The 19,774-nt window shown below is 37.0% G+C and overlaps 1 protein-coding gene across 2 annotated transcripts in view; it reads right to left on the bottom strand.

The window, feature by feature from the left end:
• tmem181 (transmembrane protein 181) overlaps positions 1-18,262 on the bottom strand; it is a 34,400-nt gene extending 16,138 nt beyond the window's left edge. The window contains exons 1-5 of one of the 2 annotated variants that reach the window (XM_035522657.1): positions 18,082-18,262; positions 7,085-7,188; positions 4,426-4,487; positions 3,395-3,485; positions 1,717-1,838 (exon numbers count right to left, since the gene is read on the bottom strand). In XM_035522657.1, coding sequence (XP_035378550.1) covers positions 1,717-1,838; positions 3,395-3,485; positions 4,426-4,487; positions 7,085-7,188; positions 18,082-18,221 — 519 coding nt within the window. In that variant the 5' untranslated portion in view covers positions 18,222-18,262. Of the gene's footprint in view, positions 1-1,716; positions 1,839-3,394; positions 3,486-4,425; positions 4,488-7,084; positions 7,189-7,975; positions 8,063-18,081 lie in introns of those variants that run through there. The other variant, XM_035522664.1, reaches the window with a different exon arrangement.
• Between the last annotated feature and the right edge of the window lie 1,512 nt (positions 18,263-19,774).

Below are 19,774 nucleotides of genomic sequence, written 5' to 3'. Positions count from 1 at the left end.
AATCAAAACACAATCAGGCAAAAATAGCATACAAAGGCATAGTATAGTCATAAATCTAAATGAAAGAACCAACAAGAATCTCAGAAAACTGGAGATCAATACGGCAAGTTGAAGAGCAATCCAACAATCGTACTCTATCTTTTCAAGGACATGTGGCATGGGCAAAATACAAGGGACAGACAATAAGTGCTGTCTTCAGCATTTCATACACTGTGTGCACAATTATTAGGCAAGTTGTATTTTTGAGGACTCATTTTATTATTAAAACAACTACAGTGCTATCTGTCAATCCAAAATGTTAAACCTCAAACCTGAATATTTAGGAAAGTAAAAATGAGGTTTTGGCTTTCTTAGGAGAATATCTGTGTGTGCATAAATATTGGGCAACTATTAGTGTGCAGAATTATTATGCAACCAAATGAAAAACAGACATCTTCCCATCTCACTTGTTTGTTTTCAGTTGTTAAAGTGAGAATAAGGAATAAACATGTCAATTTACAAATAAACATTTGACATTCAAAAAAAAAAAAAGTGACAAATATAGCAACCATTCTTTTTTATACTAGTCATAAGCTTTCTATTCGTGGAGTCTGTCAGTATCTTAGTCTGTTGACGATCAACTTTTTGTGTAGCAGCAACCACAGCCTCCCAGACACTGTTCAGCGAGCTGTACTGTTTTACTTCAGCATAAATCTCCCATTTAAGTTGGGCCCACAAGTTCTCAAGGTCTTAGGTCAAGTGAGGAATGGGAACACGTCATTATTCTTTCATCTTTAAAGCCAGTACTGGCTAGCCACCCAGTGGAGCACTTTGATGCATAGAGCACTGTCCTGCATAAAACTCATGGACTTCTTGAAAGATGCACTTTTTCCTGTACCACTGTTTGAAGAAACTGTCTTCTAAAAACTGGCAGTAGGTTTAGGAGTTGATTTTGAGTCCACGTTCAACCTGTAAAGGTCCAACTAGCACATATAGCTTAATAATACCAGCCCATAACAGAACCCCACCTCCAACTTGCTGGCATCTGATTCGAAGTGGAACGTGCTTTTCTCATCATGTTTTTTGCAAACCTGTTGACTATTTGCAACAAAATGTTTGATGGTTCTGTGATTACCCCCCAATATCTTAGCAATTTTAAGAGTACTGCATGCCTCTGAAAGACTTTTTTTACAACTTGACTTTTTAGACTCAGTTAAAAATCTTTTTGGCCCATTTTGCCTAAGGAAAAGCAGCTGCCTAATGATTATGCACACCTTAATATAGGGTGATGATCTCCTTAGGCCACACCCTCCCTCATTACACAAATACGCATCACCATATATGCTTAAATCCAATAACCATTCAAGAGCTTGGAAAATATGCATAAAAATGATGAAATATTCTCTTGCCTAATAATTGGGCAAATAGTATATGAAAGTTTAGGTAGAAATAAGATATTTTGAAAGAACGAGATGTTGAAATGACAAGATATTTAAAAATGATTTAAAATAAAGTTAAGTGAAAATGGTGGCACCGTACTTCAAAAAAACTTTCACAGCTTACAGTAAAGGACTTACATTGCTGTATTATGCAGTTGAATCAGAGTTGTTCAAGTTATTTTTGCTTAAAAATAGTATCATCTAAACTACACTTTTTTTTTAAAGTGAGCTAAACCATTAAAAAGTGATTGATTACAAAGCTCTGGTAGAGCTGTATTAAATCACTGAAAATACTCACTGTTGCACAGTGCAGAACACGTGATTTATGTTGCACATTATTACTGATGTCCATGATGCTGGCATCCTGTATTACACCTTTCAAATCCACATTCATGTCAAACTTTTTTCTGAACTCTTCTTCTGAGGAATACAAACATCATACCATTTTAACAAACATAATATAAATTAATAAAATCAAATCATGATGTGGACAAAGAAACTGGATTTGCCACCACAGCAACCTTCCACTGTGATAAAGTAAATAATTTCAGACAAACCATCTAATATCCAGGTGTGGTGATGAGGTTAGAGTAGACTTTACAACAGTTGTAGAAGTAGCGAGTATCTTATAGAAAATAACAGACCAACTTTTCACCTATAAACTGTGATCAGAAATTAATTACTCTAAATGCATTTCTAAATGGCTAAAGTACCTACCAAGTTTAATTCTATCTTTTTCTTAATACATCAAAGGGGCTTACTTGTTTCTTTGCTTTAGATTTCTCATATTTGTAAATTTACTAATTCATCTTGCAGCACCAGGATGAGGGCTTGTAGCACTTGAATCCCTAAATTAATTCACAATTCAAAAGCATGTTCTTCTGCCCTATATATAAAGGTTACCATTCTCCTTCTGACATCACTTTTTGAAACCCAATGCATAAATTGCAACAAAGATTAATTGCTCACACCAAGTCGTTCAAAAATGATCTTAAAACTGGAGGTGCACTTAGGGGTTAAGTGCACTAAATTGCTTCAAGTCATTATCATGGAGTTGCTTGTGATGGCTAACTTTGCTGTTTCCCAGACATCATGTATATTGGACTATTGTCTGTGATCACCTGTCCTGTATTATATCTGTAGTCAAAATATTTCCATAAACTTCTGCTTTTAGCTTTTTTGATGGAGGAAAAAGTTCTGGGGCCACACCACCTTCCACTATGCTCTGGAATCTCTCTCTCTCTCTATGCTTACAAATCTCTCACAGCAATGAGGGCAATGACACGTGATCAGAGTGCCACACAGCAGTGCATGAGATGATAAAGCAGGCTTGCTTTGTGACTCTGGCAAAATAAGCATCTTTTTAAAATGCATTGACGGTATGTTGAAGTGTCCATGATATTATTGTACGCCTTTAATATCGTGATGTATCATATTACCGTATATCGACATATGCCTGGTAGAGACTGAAAGATGGGGACTTTTTCTTTAATAGATGTGAGCCATATATATACACCGAGGCCCTTTGATGTGAAGTCAAAATTATTTTTGTGTGGTATTTTGTTGCCTCTAGTATCAGTGTTTTCTAATTCACAAATCCATAAATTATTATTTAAAAATGTGTTCTTGTTGGTGTCTGCATGAAACCATCACAAAAAAAGCTTCTCAAATGACAAAACATGCAAATGTTAAAAATTAATAATAAAAAAAAAAAGTCAGATATTACTTTTATGACATTTAGCAGACACTTATATCCAAAATGATTTACAATTATGACTGAGTACAATTTGAGCAACTGAGGGTTTGCTCAGGGGTCCAACAATGGCAACTTGGCAGCAATGGGGCACTGAGCTACCGCTGATATTTATATTCATTTGTGCATTAATACTTTTCACAGTTTATGCAATCTGTGAGAAATCAAAATTTGTTTAAGCTATTACTGACAGAATGAGAGAAGAGCTAAAATGATGTCTTACCATTGATTTGAGCTATTTGTATGAGGCATGTGAGCCACAGCTGTTGATTATAATTGGATAGTGTTGGTGATTTCAGGTAAAAGGGTCCAGTCTTAAAAAGCAATTAATAAAAGGGAGTTAATAGTAATATAACGTATGAGAAACTGTACTTGAAAAACTTGATGGCTTTTCAGCTTCTTACAATAAACAGTGTTCTTTAACCTAAGACATACACAGTGGCAATTCAAAGTTCTTTACACATACAATGCAGAATAAGATAAATATAAAACATTTGCAAAATAAAATAAATATTTAAATAAACAGAATAAGAATTAAAAAGAGGAAAAATAAATTAAAAGACTCAAGTTAAAAAAATGCAGTTTGTTATGCTAATGGTTGTATTCATATAGCAACTGCAAAGAGTGTACAGTAAATAGGCAATATTCCATAATATCAAATGGAATTACAAATTAAACCCCAAATAAATTCAACTCCATCTCTCATTGTATATGGAAACTACTCTAGGTGACCAGTTCAGCAATGAAATAAAGGCATGAAATAAAATTTTAAAGAGGAGAACTAAAGAAACTAGAATTGAGTAAAGAGCAAGTGCACTTTTAGATATTCTGCAATGTAAATATATTAATCACGTCTGATCTCAAACCATGTCAATTTGTTCTATGAGCAGCAGCATAGTAGAGATTCGATTCATGTTTGAACAGCCAATGACAGAGTGCTAAAGTGGTGACAGGTGGGTTTTGCACATCTGCTCTCTCCATGGTCCATTTCATAGTGGAGAATGTGCATGGATAAAAAATAAATAGGCATAGGAACTACGTTGCGCTTACGGACATTATTATATAAAATCTCTTCACTTGAAGCAGTGGTGCTGTGACAGTGTTGAGTGCACTTAGGACAACGCATGTGTACTTTGTACAAGCATGCTACAAAAAAGGCACAGTATGTGGAAAGCACTACATGTTTTGTTTTACACACTATTACATGCATTTCGCTCTATACCATTTGTTATATTTGTTCAGGTTTATACTTACCTTAGACCCATTGGCACTGGTGCTTAAACCATTGTAGAAGTTCTCTGTTATGATCTTTGGTCCTGTGAAAAACAAAAAAGAGAATCCTATATTCCCATTTTCTAATAATCAGTTTGTAGTGCTCTACTGACACAAGCAATCATATCTACAAGTTGTAGGTGCTGCAAGGTATATATATTTTTAACAGCCTAAAAAAAAATCTTTATTATTGATTTTGAAATACAGTGAGTAGCTAATGTTGTAAGATAATAGTTTAACCTTGGTAAAGATTCAGTAAAGATTGGTCTGACAAACGGAAATGGTTACATTATACTGAAACACAACCAAATCACTTGTTTAAGCTGTGCTGAGGCTGACAGAATGGTCTCAAAGAGAAAGGTTTATCTATGTTAATTAAAAGTTGGGAAGAGGCTGAATATGCTTTTTGTGCCATGAATTGTAGATTAATTTGCAAAGCCAAAATTACTTTCCAAGTTCTGGCCAGCAGAAATACATTCATTATCACCAACATGCAATACACCATGCTGCTGGTATGTCAGTGTCTGTTTTATGTCAGAATGTATTGGGACTTTTTAAACAATGTAGCTACGATAATGCCTCCATTTTTAATTCTGTCAAACTATTGACAATTGTATTTTTATATACTATTATTTGAACATCAGTACTTTCTGTTGATCAAACCCTCGTTTCTTTATATGAGCAGTCCACACACAATTTACACATCATTTATGTTCTGATTTTTTCCTGAGGTTGGGCTACAGCTTTACCAACCTTTTCAGCTACCAACTCTGCATTCATTCAAGGTCATTTTTATTGAGATTTGCAGAGATTCAAGAGTAGTTATTACTCAATTGGGATTTTTTGACAATATTTGCCACTATTATGACCTGAATATCTTAAGTATCTGGTTTGGTATTGATGACTGATCTCAGATCCCTTTATATGTGGTTTCCCACCTTATTAATCATCATCATCATCATCAATGACACTGTCACTTATTTTGGCAAAGGGTAGGTGCACAAAGTATCAAAACATAGCTGCGCAAATAATTTTGACATATTTAAAAATGTCTTTTAATAAAGATTTATTTTCTTTAAATAATTTGACCTCACTGAAAGGTTAGATTTCTTTCATAATTTCAGTGTAACTGAAATAACAATAGAATTTTTCATAGCTTTAGCTCTTTTCCAAAGGGGTGAAAATCATGGCTTACTCTGTGTACTATTTTTGATGCAACAACAAGTGTCTATCCACTCAAGGGTCAACTTTTAAGTTATTTTCAGCACTTACATTATGTTTAGGAGACAGCAGAAACCAGGCCAAAAGATACAGCTAGTGACTTCTTGCCTCTTATACCCACTGGCTACAATTCAATGCTATGAAGTAGTCAGAAGATATTTTCAGTGAGATTTGGAGATTTACAGCCATAAAGGGCATGGCAACATAATGTGTGCAGAGCTAGCAAACAATATGATGACCCTAGTACACTATTCAACTTTCAGTTTATACGAGGTTTAACTTTTTGCAAACAAGCAGTGATGCAATATGATAACTATGAAAGGGAAGGCTGTACAATGTTTTGCCTATCTACACACTAAGTAACTATAACTATAGACTACTCCTCACTTTGTTTTTTCCTTTACCATCGAATTCAATGAGCATTAATGAACAAGCATTAGAAAGCACCCCTTACAATTAAGTTTTGAATTTATTCTCATTATTCTTTTAAACTTTCTCCTAAAGTTAGTCCAGTTTTGTTGCTGGTCACACTTAAACCCAAATAAGGACAATAACATGCTTCTTCTGTGACATGTAAATTGTAACTACACATTACTGAACCACAATATCAAAGATGAGCTGATGCTTGCATCTTAAGACTGGCTAACTGCCCAATTCTGTAGAAATTACCCAACATGTCGACTGGTTAACAATTATTCCATACTAAACCACTGAAAGTAATGGAATGGGTATAGATAAGTGTTCAAAAAATGTCCTATCATAATATCAGTGACCAAAAATATTTTTTGTGATTTTCTTAGTATTTTATGGCTTGTCATCAACTTACAATTATTCAATGTCATTTGCATCAGTTAATTTGCATTTGTATAAGTTAAAGTTGCTTTGAACAAACATTTATTTTCAAAAGTAGATGTAAAATGAATTATCAGTCATTTTTATACGGTCAAAAAATATTGAAACATTGAGGAGAACTTTACACCATACAGGACAATGCATGAATAGCCCAACTTATGATACAAATGCCAATTCAAGCAACAGTAGATAATAGGGATGCACTGAAATTTCAGTCAGTGAACATATTTGGCAGGACATTTTGGAACCTTTAGAACAGGGTGCAGGTATTTCTTGGAGAGTAACCAATTCTTTAAATGTTAATAGCAGGTCAATAGTCATATTGAAGGGTTCAGACTGTCATTTTTTGTAGTTCTTTTGTTTCCAAAACAATAATGATCCACAAAATGACAGATTATGCAATAATATGAATATGGCAAATTTAATTACAAAATAAAAATAATTACAGAAAAGTGGCACTTGGCTGTGTGTTTACATCTCAGTGTGAATTTCAGTTTAGGGCAAGAATTTATTTCTATTTACTGGTCTAGGACTCTGCTGTATTTGGAGGAAAAACTGGAGCACCTACCTGCTACACCAACGAAGACCGTGAGCCCAAAGCACATCAGGAAAACCACAAACACCACAGCAAAATGCCTTCTTGTGAGAGTGTAAAGACGCATGGGGGCTAACCTACAACAGAGATACACGATACCTAAAATATAGCTAACAATGAAAGAGTACTTTCACAGGGGTGAAGAAAAGCATAGCACAAAAAGTGTGTGTGTGTGTATATATATATATATATATATATATATATATAGATAGATAGATAGATAGATAGATAGATAGAGAGAGAGAGACTATAAAATATAGCATTACTGTTCTTTTATAACTAACGCTACTGTTCTTTGACGGGGGCACAGATTTCACTGTCCGTTACGTTTATATTCACCCATAAACTCAAGGAAACAACTCGCAAGTTATACATTTTACTTGACATTTAAGTAATATTTAGTGTAAATAGCTAGCTACTCTCGAACAAGTTACTTCAGCTCATTTACCCTAACTAGGTTAACTAGCTAAGCTAGGTACTTTGTTGAATTTTGACCTTATAACAGCAATATTATGCTGTTTTGTTTAAGAGAAAGACTTGTGTAGCCTATTTCTCCCTTTGACCACACATCCTGCCGCAAACGTTAGCATTAATGCAATGATATATTTTTGCAAAAACCAACTGAAGTAGCCAGCTAGCCATTTTGCAAGAACCTTTCTTTAAAAGAGAACATTTAGCCAGTTATGCACGTTAGCTAGCTAGCGTTAGCTAACAAGCTAGTTTATCTAACGTAAAACAGGAGAGTAAACCACCGAGCCAACTAGACATGACAGGTAAATTATACGGAAACAAACATAAAATGTCTTAATTCAGGCGTGTATCGGATGTTGCAAAAACAACTAAAATGATTGTCTAAAGTCTTACATGTCCATTATCTTTGGATTATACACTCATCAAACCTAACACATCGAGTTTTCCGTGATAAAGCATATCCGTACACATCAGCCCTACGGCATGTTCGATAATAAGCAACGCGCGTTTTGATTCGTGTAACACTGGCTAGTAATTAATGTCTGTCAAAATAAAGGTTTCTCCAATTTTTGTGGCGAGAAAAACACACTGTTCAAGAGATCTTAAGTTTCTGAAGGTTTAAAAATAGTCCTAAATTATACTGTCCACAAACATTTGAATGATACAAAAATTATTCAGCACCCATCCACAAATTTAAAGACAAGGTTATCCAAATCCCTGGATGTCTTCAGACTTGCAGACCTGTGGTCTTGATATGCAAATTCCAGAGAAAGTCTACACGACCAAAGGCCAACTAAGTCTGCCATTTATCTAGGCCGTAAAGGGATAATGCAATTTTTTTTAACTTCCAGAGAGTCCGTTTGGAATACAGACTACAGCAGACTTTGCTTGTAGAATTACTGAAACACGGATATGACAAACAAGAAAGGAATGCTTTAGATCACAGATTTTTATTTAAATGTAGATATTACATATGGCATGATAGCTGTGCTGAACTGTAATTGTTTTTAAATTGTATTATAACTTCTGATCTTCAATAACAATAGGTGCACTGACTATAAAAGTTTATATTATTTTATCATCAAACTGCATGCCTCTAACCAGTCCTGGAGTGCAAGAGTATGATCGATTGGATCAGGTAATAAAAGCTTCTGCCTCCAATTGTCTGGCAGTTAAAAGCACAATAATGTAGACAAGATCAACATTGGTAGCTAGGTACAGCTTGTTTCCAATATCATATATTACAGTTAATGTTAACCAAGGAAACAAGTCCAGCTGAGGTCTCCTAGAACTGTATACACTTGCAGCTATGTGGCCTTACAGATTCAACATGATGACTTTGACTATTTTAGTAAATGTCACAAAATAGTCCAAAACCTGTAAGGCTTGGAGTCTGGGGGTCCCACAGTCTGTAAATTTAGACTGGGCATATGTACATTCTCAAACACAGTTCTGAAGCAGCACTTTATTTACACAGTCATAATAAGAACACACAAAACATGCCATATAAAAGCAAACCAGGCATCTCAGCTGTTGGAAGCAAAAACAATTAAAAAGTGAAGAAGGATACAAGAATGGTTTAAATATTTTTTTTGTTTCTCTACTCATCCATTTCAAATTAGCAACAAAGTGTCAAATATCATGGTGATTTTTAACTGGATGTATATTTCATATACAGTGATGATAAAATGCTATGAGTTTTATTCTTGTTTTGCTGGCAATTGCTGTCCTGAAGGCATCTAGGCTGGTTGGACATGTAGGTACTAATACAGTGAAAATGAACCTAAACTAGGAATTAGTCAAAATGTTTGTTTTGTTTTTATTTATTATTTAAAAAAGAAGACAATCTCTGCTCCTAGCTTGCTATTGTTGCTACCAATGCACTCTAGTGATTAGTGGCTAGTGACTTCACTGGACTTGGCGCTTTGCTCTTGTCCATTGAGCATGAGTTAGTTAAACATACCTACCACTTACAGTTTTTGTTACATAACTTCAAGAAAAGTAAAATATATATATAAACAAAGGGGTCCAAAAACATACATCACCCATCAGCCACAAAAATATAGCATGAAAGGAGGACCCACATTAATTACAGTGGTTCATGAAAGGTTACCCTTTTAGTAGCCATTTTTAGTCAAACTATCCAATGTTTTATTATTGTTTTTTGGAATAAATACTGTAAATCCTATACACTATAAATATTCAAGTTAGGTAAGTAAATAACTATCTTTAAAGAGAAAGAACGTAACAAGAACATTTAGCAACTTCTAACTGGAATCTATTTGGAGTGAATTTTTTTGGTCCTGACAGTCCCTTCACCCTGCCATAACGATGCTCAGTAAACCAGAGCAGTGAAGGTCATATTCATATTTATATTTGTAGGTAAGATGTTAAATCTCCAGGTAATTTATCCTTCATAGAATTAATAGAGGGAAAAAATCATATAAGACCATATAATACAAAATATAATAGAATACAATAACTAAGATAGCTAGATAACTAACTTCTTTCAGACAGGAGCAAGTAGTTCCTTATTTAGCAGTTTAATTAGCTAGCTTGCTAAACTTATTCTTGTACCTAAAGCTAGCCTTCAGTGGAACACTATTGACACAGATGACGTTTAACACCTTGTCTTGTAGGCTAATAGAGTCCAGATTCAAGACTAAATTTACAGCTGATGCAGCTTTGTTTGCAGCTACTGTTTGTTGCAGCTACTGCAACAATAAATCCCTTTTCCATATTTGCTGTGAAAGGATTACATTTTTGTATGTATACAATGCGTCACGGTTGGCCGACCATCAGCCGGGAGGGACACGCCCACTGCTGAGAGGGACCGTACTTCATTTCTGCCACGCTCCCAATCTCCAACATATTAATGCACTACACCCATTTACCTAATTGACGCCACCATTTAATCCTGCAGGTCCCGAGAGAGGACGCTGCACATTGATGGACTACTGCCGTGAGACTAGCTGCACTAGAGCTTCAAAAGCAGGAGATGTTCGATGGTGCAAAGCTTTAGCCATTGCATGAATCGCTTGGCTATAGGCTACAACCTCGTCAGTTACCTCGCCTATCCAGGAAGGGACGCGAGGTGTAATCGCTACTCCTGAAGCTTACGGGGGAGACCATTGTGCACCTTCTTGCGAGGGTAGATGTTTTCACAACCGGAAAAAGTGTCTATCCAAGCAACGTCGGTTGTGATCCACACAGGAGAGGAGAGAACCATGGAACAGTACATTAAGGAAGCCTTGGGCCAGGGATACATACGTCCCTCTATGTCTCCAGCCTCCACCAGCATATTCTTTGTAAAGAAAAAGGATGGGGGTCTAAGACCCTGTGTGGATTACCAGGGGCTAAACAAACTGCTCGTGCAGTATCCTTATCCCCTTCCCCTGGTTACAGCTGTGCTTGAGCAGTTTAGGGGAGCCAAGTATTTCACCAAACTCGATTTGAGCAGCATGTATAACCTTATAAGGATTACAGAGGGCTTATATCGCTTATATCGATGACATATTGATCTATTCCGCCTCCTGGGACGAACTTGTGCACGAAGTGCACTCCGTCCTCCTTACCCTTTTGCGGAACTTCCTTTACTGCAAAGCTGAAAAGTGAGTTTCACCGCAGGGATATAAACTTCCTGGGTTGCATCATACAAGAGGGCAGTGTCCATATGCAACCAGGTAAGGTGGAGGCAGTCAAAGAATGGCCAAGACCAACCACACGTAGGGCTCTGCGGCGCTTTTTAGGGTTCGCAAACTTTTGTAGACGTTTCATTAGATATTTTAGCACAATTGCACAAATCACTCATAGATGTGCCAGAAGGTCAGAAAAAAAACATTTGAGTTGGAACCCCGATGTGGAGAGATTATTTGAGGAATTAAAAACCACGTACTGCAACAGCCAGACCCCATGAAACCTTTTGTGATGTGGGAGTGGGAGCGGTGCTGTCTCAGCACAAAGAAAAAGGGGGCAAACTGTACCCTATTGCCTACTTATCCAGGAAGCTAAGTCCCACAGAGAGAAATTATGGGGTTGGAGATCGCAAACTGTTAGCCATAAAACTCTCTTTCGAGGAGTGGAGACACTGTCTAGAGGGGGCTCGGCATCCCTTTAAAGTGATCACTGATCACAAGAACTTGGAATACTTACAGCCCACAAAAAGACTGAATTCCAGACAAGCAGTCATCACTCTTCTTTTCCAGGTTCAACTTTAGCATAACCAACATACCAGGAGAGAGGAACATGAAGGCAGACGCGCCATCTCAACAATACAACGCGGAAGCACAAGCTACCTGTTCAGAGTCTATTCTTCCCCTCTCCTGCTTCCTGGTGTCTCTGAGCTGGGATATAGACAGAGAAATAGAAGCTGCTAACCCTCATACGCACTGTCCACCTAATCACCTCTACGTGCCATCCAGACATCCTGGTCCCCTCATAGCATGGGCTCCCACTTCGATGGGAACGGGCCACCCAGGATCCACATGCATGGCACAACTCTTGGGGGCACGCTACTGGTGGCCAGCTATGAACAAGGAGGTGGTGAGGTATGTGGCTTCTTGTACGGAGTGCGCCCATAGAAAAACACCACACACTCCACCCCCAGATGATCTGCATCCTCTACCTACCCCCCCTTAGACCATGGTCTCACCTTGCTGATTTCAGCACCGATCTACCCACATCCAAGGGTAATACGGTGATCCTAACTATAGTGGATCATTTTTCAAAGATGGTAAGGGAACAAATCTTGCCAGGTCTACCCATAGCATTGGAGACAGAGGATTTACTAACAGTTCGGTTTGCCGGAGGACGTCGTTTCCGACAGGAGACCACAGTTCACGTCTCGGGTGTGGAAAGAACTACTCGGGCAGCTGAATATCACAGTCAGCCTAACGTCCCACAGGCTAATAGTCAGGTAGAGAGGATGAACCAGGAATTGGGTAACTTTCTGCGTTTATACAGTCAGCAAAACCCAGAAACTTGGAGCACATACCTAGCCTGGGCTGAATACGTGCAGAATTCCCTGTGTCTCACAAGACTGACCCCATTCGAGTGTGTTTTAGGATACCAACCACCTCTCTACCCATGGAACCTCCCTATCTCAGACCAATCAGTGGTAGAGCAGTGGTGCAGACACAGTGAGAGGATTTGGAAGGAGACACACCAGGGACTGCGTAAGGCAATCTCCGCGTACAAATAGAAGACCAATAAAAAAGGGAGAAAATCCACAGTATGGACTTGGGCCAAAGGTAAGGGTAGCCACTAAAGACAGCAGAGCAGGCCCTACAGGGAACCTAGTGGCAAAATAGAAAGGGGCGTACACCATCACAGGGAGGATTAACGCCATTACATACCGAATCGGACTACCAGGAGGCAGTCGGGCATCGAGAGCGTTCCACTAATCGGCACTGAAGCCAGTGGTAGAGGGTTCCCTTGCAGAGGAAGGCATGTCTTCGGGCTCCGCACCACCACCTCTGGAGGTGGAGGGAGGCCCGGCGTACAGGATAAGGGCTTGCAGTACCTGGTAGATTGGGAGGCGTATGGCCCAGAAGAACGATGCTGGATACTAGCCTCCCAGGTATTAGACCCCGACCTCGTCGCCTCTTTCTAGAGAGAACACCCACAAAAACCCACTCCACGGCGGCTGGGTAGGCCATGCTCTAGGAGGCTGGCGGGGTCTTGGAGGGTTCTGTCATCGTTGGCCGGCCATCAGCCAGGAGGGACACGCCCACTCCTGAGAGGGACCATACTTTATTTCTGCCACACTCCCAATCATCAACATATTAATGCAATACACCTGTTTACCTAATTGACTTCACTATTTAATCCTGCAGGAGAGGACGCTGCACATTGACGGACTACTGCCGTGAGACTAGCTGCATATCGCACTACTACAAGTGTCTTGTTGTTTGTGGATTTTCGTTGCGTATTATTATGGATAAAAAACACCAGCTCGGACTTGCCTCTCAGTTCATCTGTGTCGCCAGCGTCACACAATGCTTCACAGTTTGCATGCACCAGTTAGTCAGCAGACATAAGCTTCAGTCACCAAATTATGACACAAAAAGTATACTACGATTCATTATTGCAAAATAAATTTGGTGACTCACAAAATGTATTTTGTCATCTAGCAACGTCATTTTATGTCTCACAATAAAGCCAGTACAGTGATCTAAACAGTTGCATTTGGGCAATGCTCCTGGACACTAAAGGCACTTTACGGTTAGCTTACATGGTAACGTATCAAATCATGAGAAAAACAAGAAGCTAAAGAAAAGAGGAGGAGTCAGAGAGAGATATATGGCATTTTTTAAATTAAGGTAAGCTTCCTGGCCATTTACAGCAAGAAGGTAAAGAAATGACCAGCAAACGCTTAGCTCACAACTCACTGATTCAAGTTGTGCCCATTTATTTGGAACACTTGGACCTTTAGTGGCCAGGAGCATTTTCTTTATATGTGACTTCAAATGATTTTGACTAAAGGGGACATATTATACCCGCTTTACACAAGTTAAACAGTTCACCGCAGTCTTAATGAAATGTCCATGGTTTGGTAAAAATACCACAAGGACCAAGCATCACGGCGCCCATTTCATCCCCTCAGCCCTGGTCAGAACAGCCAGTTTGAGTGCCTGTTCCTCTAAATGATAATGAGCCACTACTCGCCACAAACTCTCTTCCACAGGGACCATATGCAGTATGTTTGAATCAGACAGACCTTGAGTTTGCTCCAAGGTCAGATTTCTGCTAATTCTAGCAGCAACATACAACCCAACATACATACCTACACACAGCAAAGCGTGCCCATTTGTAAAGTTACAGATGGATATAAACCAAATTTTCCCCTAATACAACATGCTAACGCCTCAAACCTTGATAACCTGAGTGGAACACAATGGTAAATTTCACTGTAACATTTACTTTTATGTTATTTATGTGTATGTATCCATCCATCATTTTAAGTTAATTTTACAATAGGTATGTATTAATATTATATTATATACCAACCCATAAACTGTGAAATAATACAACTCAGTCTGTTTCTTGTGTCCTGCCTATGTCAAAAAACATGGTATAAAACAATGCATGCAGATTTGATTCCCTTATAAATGTCACTAGACTGTTGTCAGACTGGCAACAAAACCTTTACTAAAAGGGTGATCAACAATTGTCCATGGCAAATTTTCAGATAAGAAAAATGTAGCTAAATATTTAAAAAATTATTGTGTGTTTCTTTTGCCATGTAGCACTAGCTAACACTAACTGCTGAGGTTATCATCATTACTTGTTGCAAGATCCAGTTGCTAAATAGAGAAATAAAACAATTGATTTAAATGAAAAAGATAAAGTTAAAATGTAGGTAAACAAAAATTTCAAATAGAGATCTAAATAAATTAGTAAATAAAACAAATGTTAAAATTAAAATGCTAAACACGTTGAGATAAAATACAAAAATAAAAACAAAAATTAAGAATGAAAAGAAATAAAAGTATACTGTGCTGAAAATGAAATGTGCAGTGCAACAACAACAGTGTTTAAACTGAGCCAAAAGCCTGGTCATATTAGAACATTTTTAATTTAGTTATCTACTTGGGTCTTATCTAGTGTAGAGGGCTCTTCTGTTAATAATCTAACAATCTAGTGCTGGGACACATCTAATATTCTCTGACAACAGATTCCATTTCAAAACTGCATAATTGCTAAATGCTGCCTCTCTGTGTTCAGTAATTAACTTTCGGCGGGACTAACTGACAAGTTCCTAATGATCATAAAATTCTGCTTGGCTCATAATCCTGCACCATATGTAGCATAATCCAGTGTAAGGATTTAAGAATAGGGGTGATGTGTTCCCTTCTTTTCTCCTAGTGAGAACTCTGGCAGCTGCATTTAGAATCAACTGAAGTCCAAACAGGCAGCTAGTCTGTGCCTCTCATTGCTGTTCCCAAATATAATAAATTTCCACTTTAACTTTATTCAAATGCAGAAAGTTTTTATCCAATCAGTTAGTGTTGGGCTTAAGACACTTACAAAGTGAGTCAAGGGAACCGTAGTTACTTGGGGAGAGGGCCAAGTAAATATCAGTATTATATGCATAGCTGTGAAAAGACAGCTAAATCACACAGGATTTGGGCTAAGCAAGTATAGACTGGGTACAAGTTAAATAAGAGCAGCTCAAGAATAAAACCCTAGGCGCACCACAGGTCACAAACACTCTTTCAGAAACATTATTTTGTATTGTGACAAAGTAGTTCCTGCCTTGCAGGTATGAACCTAACCATTTTTGTACTGTTCCTGAGAGTCCAACCGACTTCTGTCAATACGAATTATATGCAATCAAATGCTGCACTGAGATTAAGCAGTAATAAAACTGATACCTTTAGAGTTTATATTTAAACTAGTGTCATTCATTACCTTAATTAGAGCATTCTCAGTAATATGAGTAGGTCAAAATCAGCTATTTAAGGATAGAAAACCAGTAAATTACTTGAAGATGATTCTCTCAATGATTCTCCCAGTGATTTTTACACAAGCCCTAAAAAAAGTGAATTTTTCATATGATGTCCCCTTCTGTGCAGTCAGGTTCTCAGTTTTTATTTGCTTTGTAAATGCTGCTGTGATTTTACTCTCATGGCCACTGTAGCCTTGGTAATTGATCCATGCAAATTGTAAATAATTTTCCTTAAAAATGTAATCCATTTAAAATACCTTGATGGACATCCTCAGTGCAGCAAACTACAAGCATGCATCCTAAGAAATGGTCTAAAGCAAAATCACTATCAAAACAGTTATTCAGTCGTGAACTGAGATCATCATATGCTGAGGAACTGATGTGTGGAAAGGCAGTTGTAATAAATTTAGGTTTAGCATAGGGAAAATTTACATCAGGTCATTAAAAATGGAGAATATTTATTAATTCTATGCATTACTTTTAGCAGGCTAGACTATGAGAGCTGAGCGGCTTTGGCCTACACATCTACAGAGAAAATAGTGCCACTTTTTGGTCAATTGGTTAATTGTTTAAAGTATCTCAACACCATGTGCTTTATTTTGTGAATCATGGTTAAATGACAGAAAGCTCAAAAGTGCAAAATTGTTATGTGGACAAATAATTTTTTCTGAGTTATGACATCTTGAGACAGGACATGAATCTTGTGACATGCAACACCGCTTGACAACAATGCTCATACAGATTTCATGGGTAATAAATTTGCAGAGAACAAGCCTAAAAACAATTTACCAGTTCCATTTGAAAGTTTTATAGATATCGTTTTATTTTTTATATATATAGTTTTATAGTAAATTTGACAGTTTTATAAAAACATTTTCTACTGACTATTAAATTGTATAATTGATTACATTAAACAATAAAATATATTGCTAACCTCTCTGTACACATCGATCATCAGTGAACTTTTCAAATGCATATCAAGGTTTCCAACTCTGATGTAACAGTTTACATGTATCTACATGTAATTTTTTGTTCGTTTCGATTTTGTTTCCGCCCCAATTTTGTTTGTTCTATACGCATAATGCCCTCATTTGTTTCATCAATGTTCCCAACTATTCCCTGTTCTGTACATATTTTTCTCTACTGTTTGTGTTTTCTCCTTTGTCAAGTCTGTGCATGTTCATTGTTTCGACTCTTGGCGTGGTCTCTGTATACTGTATATGCTGTTGGAGTTTTGTTTTTTTGTCTGGTTTCCCAGCCCTGTTAACGACTATAATGACTAGGCTTCCCAAAAATAAAGATGCTAAATGCAAATGCATCCTGTCTCACCTTATTGTATCTCTGCATTGATTTATTCAATTTTTTGTTAAACATTGAGGAGTTTTGCTTTTAATAAATTTCTGTAGGATTTCTCCGAACTTTCAAAGAAAAAACTGCTATAAAGTGTTATAAAAACTGCTATAAAATGCTATAAAGAAAGTGCAGCAGGATTCGTAAATTGTAATTTGGTAACTATTGCAATCATGGTTCCACATTCAGAAGTTTCTAATTATGAGTGATCATTAGGGTACACCCAGGTTTTCCATATCTCCGTCACTTAGGACATGACAAACATGCGTTAGTGATCTTCATCCAGTCATTTCCACAATATCAAAATGGATAAATTAAAAAACATATAAAAGGCCACAGACAATGGTAGCGCATTTAACCACTGTAAATCCATTTAACCTATCGGACATATCGACGTGTTCATTATTTTTCAATTACAAGCTTTACAAACACAGAACAGCTTAATCCTCAACATTATTTTTAACGAGATTATAAGGGGCTTGTTTGACAACCTGGCCGCACAGCACGGCGATGAAGGTACTAGCCTAGAAGCCACCGCGTCTGTGCGAAATGTTGCTTTAATCCAGGAATTGAAATTAATCGAAGTGAATATGATTCTTATATAGGATAGCAATTGGTATGACGCATGCAGCACAGATAGGTTATGGCGTGGCTAATGGTCAAATGGCCCTCTACGTAATTTGAAACACATTCAGCATACCTGTAGAATCGATCGTCTTTGTATGGTGTTATTTCCTCCTTTAAGTCGTTATAGAACCCTTGTATTTTTTTACAGATTTTTTTTATCTCACAGAGTGTCGATGTTTCAATGCCGGAATAGTCAGAGTTCATCATGTCCATATATTCGCGCTTAAAATGGCGATGTTCTTTTCTCTATGGTCCACCAAGCGGTAGGTGAAAATGTGCACCTTTTTATTTGGCAGGTTCACGATCGTGCCTTAAGTAGGTTGGAATAAAGCGTCCTGCTCGGGTCACGTGATAAATTCGGCACCACGAACAGTGTGTCACTGTTATTGGGCAAGAAAACAAGTTAAAGTCTAGGAGGTGGAAAGGTTTTGCGCTATGTGAATATGTATTTTTGCGTTTAATGAAGCGAATATTCCATAAAACGGGTTTAGCAAAGAACTCAGAACTCACTGAAATCTTTTCTAGAATCATAGAAATAATTTCTATAATCCTATATCAGTGGGGTTTTTTTTAGTTTTTGTTTTTACTAGGCCTATAGCTACTTAACTCAGATTAAAACAGGTGCACAGAGGGCATGTCTACAGTACTTGGACACTAAACATGAAATGTCTCTAAACAGACATGCATTGTTAGTTTTACTAGAGAAAAATGGAGCTGTGGTTGCCAGAATAATTCTGTAAAATACAGTAAACATGTAAACAACCTTACAGAACAATCTGTAAATTAATTTACAAAAATAAATAAAATGTTGAACCTGTACATTTAACAGCCTTTTTTTTTGCAAAACTAACATGATCACACTCTTATTTCAGGAATATTTCTGTGCAGTTTTCATACCAAACAACATTATTTAACTGTAAAATCCTCATTATAAAGACTATCACTTAACTGATTTTCACTGCTAATTCTACTTAAAGGTGTTTTTTTTAAATAATGTACAGTCTGTTGCTGTATTAATGACAGGTTTCAGTGAAAGCAACATCTAATCACTGTATTTGAATTTTCTCTATAATTTGTTAATTACTATTATATCTATTACAAAGGCATAACATCCTGTTCTATGACTCTGTCTAATATCATTTTCAAATATAAACTAAAACTGTTTAAGAATTTCTCATGTCTTGGGATCATCACACAGTGAAAAACACAAACTATTTCTATACACTACAGGGAGATTGAGAGCACATCTATTTTAGATAATTTCATTTAAAGTGCACAGCCTTCACATGGATGTTCAATTTTTACCAGAAATGTGAAAAATGTAAAGCAGTGGACACAGATTAAGCATTTTACAACTGAAAAGCAAAGTTAGATATACCTTAACAGTTACTGTACTGAAAGATTTTTTTAAAATCCAACAATATCTTGCCTTGCCAAGAATGTATTTACCCAAAAGCAGTTAACAAAATCGTCTGTAATTTCTCAGCATGAATATTTGGAATATGTACTTAGAATAGAGAGCATGTGACAGATTACTGTTTATTATTGCCACTGAAATGGCCCTGGTTAGGGGAAGAAATGTGGGAAATATACATAAAAGAAAGAAAAATTGAAAAACATATGGTGGGAAACTGAGAAAAGACTTTCCTCCTAGAAATGTCTTAAGAACAATTAAATTATTATTTTTTTCAATAATGTAACCCTTGAAGGATTGTAAAACTTATGTACAAATGCCTTCAAACTGAGGTAGACATGTGAATGAGGAA

This window comes from Electrophorus electricus, chromosome 2 (assembly GCF_013358815.1).
Source record: "Electrophorus electricus isolate fEleEle1 chromosome 2, fEleEle1.pri, whole genome shotgun sequence".
Taxonomy (NCBI): Eukaryota; Metazoa; Chordata; class Actinopteri; order Gymnotiformes; family Gymnotidae; genus Electrophorus; species Electrophorus electricus.
This window is presented reverse-complemented; position numbering and strand designations above follow the sequence as displayed.